At 41.6% G+C, this 7,043-nt stretch overlaps 1 protein-coding gene across 5 annotated transcripts; it reads right to left on the bottom strand.

The window, feature by feature from the left end:
* Nucleotides 1-4,540: 4,540 nt before the first annotated feature.
* Nucleotides 4,541-7,043, bottom strand: LOC139102243 (uncharacterized). 5 transcript variants are annotated; one of them, XR_011545671.1, is made up of 3 exons: nucleotides 6,614-7,043; nucleotides 5,616-6,526; nucleotides 4,541-4,936 (listed from the first exon to the last, which is right to left on the bottom strand). XR_011545671.1 is itself a non-coding variant. In XM_070655987.1 (3 exons), the coding sequence occupies exons 1-2, from the start codon at nucleotides 6,681-6,683 to the stop codon at nucleotides 6,153-6,155; spliced, it is 444 nt and encodes a 147-aa protein (XP_070512088.1). In that variant the 5' UTR covers nucleotides 6,684-7,043; the 3' UTR covers nucleotides 4,541-6,003; nucleotides 6,147-6,152. The 5 variants fall into 5 exon arrangements, 2 of the variants coding, with proteins under 2 accessions (XP_070512088.1, XP_070512087.1); XR_011545670.1 differs by having other exon boundaries at nucleotides 4,541-5,539; XR_011545669.1 differs by having other exon boundaries at nucleotides 4,541-5,542.

Raw genomic sequence — 7,043 nt, forward strand, 5'->3', positions numbered from 1 at the left:
ATTTTTACGCGCTGATAATCGTTGCTAACATGCCTATGCTTAACACCCCCTCCCCCCTCAATGATTATTCGTTTTTATATTTCGATTAGGTTACAACTTTGTCTGTGATTTCTCAGTTTTATTTTTTCCACCGATTTTGTCCTCATATCCGCTATCATCTTATCTGTTGGACATTATTTTAAATCTGTAATGCCTTTCTTAACTAGATCGATTACAAAATGATATTTAACGTTTATGTGTTTTGTCTTATTTCTACACTCCCCGTTTTTAATTAATTTAATCGTACTTTGATTGTTCTCGAACATTTTAACTGGTACATTTTGCTTTACGCCAAAGTTCTTCAATAGATCTATTATCCACAATAATTCACTGCTCGCCCTTGCCATTGAGCTGTACTCCGCTTCGCAGATCGTTCACGATGTGCATGTTTGTTTCCTACAAGCCCAATCTATCGTTCCTCCAACGTATTAAAATATGAACCCACTGTGAGACTTACTGTCAAGTTTATCTTCTGCCCAGTCCACATCGGTGTAGACTTTTAGTTCTTCTTCTTTGTTACTTAATAGTTTTAATCTTAATTTCTTTGTGTTCTTGAGGTATCTGTTGACACTTTTAGCTTCGTTCCAATCAATTTCGGTGGGCTTTTTAATTTTTGACTCAGTAATGATACTGGTGCTGCTATATCCGGTCGTGTGTGCGTTGCTACGTATAGCAGTGCACCAATAAATTTTTGATACTTATCTTTATGTTTGGCTGCTTTTCCATCTCGAATTAATTTCATGTATCCGGTGTCTATGGGTGTTTTTGATCTTTTGGTCTTGTGTAAACCAAACCTGTCTGCTATCTTTTCAATGAATTTGGTTTAGTCGATATAGCAACTTCCTTCGTGATCTCTTTGTACTCTGATTCCCAGATAATTAGACAGTTCCCCGGGATTTGTTAGTGTATATTCTTTGTTTATGCTCTCACAAGGAAGGTTAGGCAACCGGGAAATTAAAAAAAATCTTATACTTTGTGTGCATGTAAAGTAGTTTATCTGTAATACAAAACTAATTTTTGTTTGTGCTAAATTTTATTTTAAAGAGGTGAAAACACCCTTTACAAATAGAAGGGTTATTTGTTTTTTTCAACATAACTCGAAAACTATTCAAGATAACAAAAAAAGTTTTATACAAAAGTTTTATAGTAAAAACACCTGTGTTTAATTGTAGTAACAGAATTAGATAAAAAAAAATTTTTAACAAAATTGATTATAAAATAAAAAAAAAAATTTTTTTTTAATTCTTATACTGCAGTTAAACATAGGTGTTTCTACCATAAAACCTTTGTATGAAACTTTTTTGATATCTTGAATAGTTTTCCAGTTGTATAGAGGAAAATGAAAAATCTCTACATATGAAAATACTTTATTTTCATAAGAATTATTCTTGAGCCGCAACTAAAAAATTTTTGATTTATTTGTTACTCTATATGCGTAAAACTTTTCATTATAAGAACAATTTAATCAGGTTAATACGCTCAATAATAACGATAAGGTTTCCACCAAAAAAAGTTAAAAAATCTTTAAATATTCAGCATTGTGAAATGCTCTTTGTTTAGCTCAAAATTCGACATGTTTACTACCAAAAAAAAATATGCTACTAACTCTGAAACGTTTAAACAAATATGGCGTTTTGAAGCTTGCAGTCACAGCTACAAAATGATATATTGGTTATGACACCAGCATCTATAGGCTTAGTGCGCCATCTACTGGAAAAAAATCCGCATTTTAAAGTTACAAACCTGGTAAAGCTTGCCGAATCCAACGGTTGATAGTTTGTGAAGTGACGGCTTTAAAAGGCTTATTGCAGGAGATGAGAAAGAAGTCGCAGCCGAGAAGTCGGAGGTCTCTAGTCCTCTCTATATAATGCTCTGTTATGCGGTGTATAAAAATCAAACTTATAATATGAGTTTTACAAATGAGAATTACAATTAACGCCGCGGGGATGTTACGCGGTCGTGGCCGGTTTATTTAACGCGAAAAGGCGGGTGTTAGTCCTTCGAATATGCGAGTTACGCGGAGACACACGTTGAGCACGTGGCCGGTAGATGAGATCCGCACAGAATCTATAAATGAGTTTCACGCTTGAGTTAGTCTTTAAATTGATATCTGTCTGTTTAACTGTTCTTGAGAACTCGCACTGAGTTTAAACAATGAGTCACAATTATATTAATCGTGAGTTCACACGCTGCGAGATGTGATGAGCTACTGAGCACGAGGTTCAACACGCCTCGTGCTGCAGGGTGATGTCTTCCAGAAGATTCTTGGCGTGTTGCACACTGCGAAGATGATCTGGATGAGTTGTACTGGAGACAAGGCGATGAGTTGAACGATGAGTAAGAATTCTGAGAGAGGCACACTGCACGTTGTTGCACACGAGATGATGCTTGGCACGGCTGAGTGAACACTGATAAGCCTCGAGCCGGCAACGCCTTCGAGAATCGGAGGCAATTATCGAACGACGGATCGATATCGATCCGTCGCCGGCGATCGGCCACGAGGTGCTGCCCCCGCGGCGGTGACATAATTAATTACTAAATTGAATCTTTTAACATGCGGACTAAACAGAGCTCCTCATGGTCGTCAAAACGAGAGAAACAAAATGATGGCTGATAGCGGCCGGGGGCCGTCGTTTTATTCCGGTCGGGAACTCGCACGATTAATTGTCTATTTATGGTTATTTGAGACAGCCTCAAGGCTGCGATAGTCTGGATTCTTTGTCCAGTGGCCAAGGCGAGAAGAAAAACTAGCTTCTTTACCACTGCATACAGCGGATGAACTTCGTAGGGATAAATAAGGCCAAGCTTCTCGATAACTGGAGTCGAATTTCACGTGAAATCATATTTTGGCCTGGGAAGTCTGATTGTTGCGAAGCCTCTGCAGAAACGTTTCACCGCAGGGTGTTGGCCGATCTCATTCACTGAGATTAAGGAGATCGCAGATCTCATCGTGTTTAAAGGTGAGTAGGACGATACAGAACCTGCTTCAAGGGCAAGAAACTCCAGTAACTAGGTAAATGACGGAGAAAACAGTGGCACTTAACGGCGCTGGCAAAAATCCCACCAGAGACGCAGGGAGCGCGAGTATTGCCTGACGGTCGCCTCGGACAAGGAGTTCATCATGGTAGGAATGGCTGCAGACGGGATCAAACGAAATCTGAAGGTTTCCCGGATACAATTCTGGCCGCCAGGGAAAGCGACCTTCACGAGGGGTGATGACTTCTGAAAGGCGAAGAAAGTAGAGATTCACAAGATGAAAATACAATCGGAGGCGAAACTAAATGACGCTGAAACAAAGGGAACCAGGCCTGAGATGGCCACCACGGAACTACTAAGTTTCCTTTGCCCTTTCATCAATTATCTTCCTTAACACATGTGATATTAAGATAAAAGGAGGAAAGGCGTAAAAATTAAAATCTGACCACGACAAAGTAAACGTGTCTACAGAAAAAGATCCCGGATCGTGGAACCATGAAACATAAGCCTCGCACTTAGTATTAAGTACAGAAGCGAAAATGTCCAGATTAAAGAGACCAAACTGGCTATCTATTCTTTGAAAAGCCCTGCACGACAGGAACCATTCTGCATCAGGATCTGTAATCCTTGACTCAGCATCGGCAATACAGTTGTCTATTGACGAAATATAAGACGCAAACAAGTAAATATTGCGCTTTTCACACCACTGCCAAATCTGTCGAGAAATCTCGGACAGATGGGGAAATTGAATTGAGCCAAATTTATTAATGTATGCTATTGCAGTGGTATTATCGATGCGAAGCAAAAGATTACAATCACTAACATCACGAGCGAAGCAAAGAATGGCGTTGAAGGCGGCCTTGAGCTCTAACGCATTAATATGCAAACGTTTGTCCTCCTCGGACCACCAACCGTGTGCTTTTGATTCTCCATACGCAGCTCCCCAACCGTTAAGAGAGACATCAGAAAAAATTTCTCTAACGAAATGTCCCGAGCGAATAGTATTCGAGAGGTCGGGATTAGATAAAGTTCTGATCCACCAATTAAAATCAGAACAAAGATGAGAGGAAATTTATATGCGAGCAGAGTAGTCCTCATTGCATTTACGTAACGCTAGAAATTTTACACGCTCAAATGTTTTAGTATATAACAAACCGTATTGAACGGCCGGACAAATCGAGATTAGAGATTCGATCATGCTGGCAAAATCTCTTAAAGAGCATACCGACTTAAGAGCCATGTCAGATATAACATTTAGTAACTTCTCTCGACGTTGCATAGGAATTGAGATAGATTGCTTGCAAGAATCAAAGACAAAGCCTAGATATTTTGTTGTAACCCAAACCCCGTTACAACACGAAACATGACGCAGGGCATTTCGGCATAAGTATCTCGTAATTAAATAACATCAGAGGATGCGATATCAGCAAACCTCCTTTAGCAATTAAATAATAAGAAACAAAAAGAGATACACGTGCGAGAACTTATTGCCGAAATCGCTAAGGTTGCATTCGCCGAACAACCGAAGTTCGGCATTGCAACCCGATGACGCCAAGGCCCTGCGTCACTATTAAATAACCGCGGACCGTCACGGACGAGGAGTCGCATCAGAGTCCGTGCTGTAAACCGAGATCGTGCGGTAATTAAAGGTCGGTCGCGTGCCGTGTAAGAGGAGACCTCGCGGGGCCGAGGACGCGTGATAACGCGGGGACGTGCGCCGAACCGACCAAAGGAAAACGCAGGAGAATCGAAAGGAGTGTAACACCACAACTAAATAAAATTCTAAGTTTATTAAAATCTATTATATTTGTCGCCCTTCCTCACAGATCCCGAAGGACGGACCCCGTGCACCGGCCCCGGTGCAACAATTTACAGGTAGTTGATGGAATTAACTGAGATTTCTTATAATTAACACTGAAACCTAAAGATGAGAGAAGGTTAATAGAGATGCTAACGTTGGTCTAACATTCTTCAAGAGATGAGCCAAGCAAGAGAAAATCATCTAAATAAATAACTAAATAAAGACCCTTCTGGCGCAGATAAGAAAGAACAGGGCGTATAACCTTGGTAAAAACAAAAGAAGCAATTGACAAGCTAAAGGGTAAAACTTTATATTTGTACGTTGTCCCGCGCGACTGAAAACGGAGAAACTTTTTATAGTTTTCATGTATGGGCACCTGAAGATAAGCATCCTCAAGATCAATTATGGCCATATAATAACCTGGTAGCATAAGGCGAATAATCGTACGCCAGTCCTCCAATTTAAAGTGTGGAGGCTGAAGATAAAAGTTTAACTCTTTTAAATTTAATATAAATCGCTTTTCACCCGATGGCTTGTCAACTAAAAAGAAGGGGGATAAAAATTGGTCGGTGCAGAGTTTGACTCTCCTTATAGCGCCCTTATGCAGAAGGCGTTCAACTTCCTTCTGACAAAAAACCTGCTCTGACCTAGAAAATTCCCTCTCCTTCAAAAAAGTTCTAGGCGGGGGAAGCGAACTGAAAGGCAGGCGATATCCTTGCACTGCTTCTAAAACAGTCTAGTTATTTGTAAGATCATTCCATTGGTCTATGAAAAGACCTAGACGACCAGCCGTATTTACCTTATTTATCGGGTGTGACAGGGGCGGGATCGAGATCGATGAGGTTGACGGCTCTTGGAGTTCAAGGCTCCCGTTGAACGAGCCGACGTGGGACGAGCGAGAGCTCTCTTGTTTCCCTGAAACCGAGATTTAGCCAGTGTTTGCGCAGCACGCTTCTGGGATGGTTGAAATAATGACTGTTGACGGATAAGCTGCTGCGTCTTTTTTTCCGATCTGAGGCGTGAACTTGGCTATATCACGACCCGTCTTCTCACAAGCCTGGGCTGTCCTGAGGGTTTTCGCGAAATTCTGACCGAAAAGAAAGTCGTCAATTTCAGCCGCCTCTGCGGCATTTTTGCTAATAAGATTAAGCGATGGCTTGGTAAAGGCTCTTCTAGCAATTGACAATCTGAAAAAATGATTAGCGAGTAATTGCATGCCCTCTGAGAACAAACATAAAGAAGAGTGAGCCTCCTCGTCTAACTGTTGTAAGACTTCCGCCTTAAGAAGAATAGAGATACCAGAACCAAATGCATTAAGTGCGGCTCCCACCTGAGTCTAAGAGCGGACCTGGTATTTGTCTCGCTTGAGCACCGACGGTGCTAGTACAGAAATAAGCTCCTTTTTGAGCTTTGGTGGAGTCAACATAGCGAGATCTCCCTTGGTTTTGAATTTAGATAGCAGATTAGAGAGAGCTTCTTCCGAAAAGCCCTTATGAGCCTTGGTTTTAATAGAATCTAGCATTGCTGGGTTCCAGGAAGATGAGGGAGCCGGATCCTTATCCGCCTCAAATAATTTGGAAGCCACGGCCTGTGCTTCTGAGATAATATCGGGCTCTGGGGTCTCCAAAGAAGTATTCTCTGTCCCCTCCTTCACAACAGCCTTAGGGTCCGGGGGGCGAGAGCCGATCACGTCAATAAATTCGGAATTATCTGAAAACGATGAAAAAGTAGAAAACAGCAGTCGGTTATATCCACTCTTTATCACGCTTGAACGCATGGGTCGACAAATAGACATACCTGGTTCAGAGCCCCGGTCCGTTTGCGCGATCGTCTGCGTTTCTATAACTGGCTCATCGGCCTGGCTCATCGGTCTGGCTCATATACTCGAATGACGATAAAATCTGGTCCCTCTGCTCAGGAGAAGCCACGGAGGGCGACCTAACCTTTACACGGCGTTTTTGTAAGCTTCTATAAGATTCTGTACCTGTTCGAGAATCTGGGTGTAGGAATCCAGAGAAACGTCTTTAACCCTTTGGCATCCTGCCGCATTCTCCTTGTCCGAGAAATCCACTTCTCTAATGTGCGAGCGTTCACGAGACTTCTTGACTCGGGCAGGGGAATAATCCCGAGACCGATGTCTATGTTTCACCGATTTATATCTATGGGACTTGTGTTTCGGCATGTTTTCTGCTTAAAACTGTGAAAAAAAGCTGAAAAACTAAGAAAA

Source organism: Cardiocondyla obscurior, linkage group LG04, assembly GCF_019399895.1.
Source record: "Cardiocondyla obscurior isolate alpha-2009 linkage group LG04, Cobs3.1, whole genome shotgun sequence".
Lineage (NCBI taxonomy): Eukaryota > Metazoa > Arthropoda > Insecta > Hymenoptera > Formicidae > Cardiocondyla > Cardiocondyla obscurior.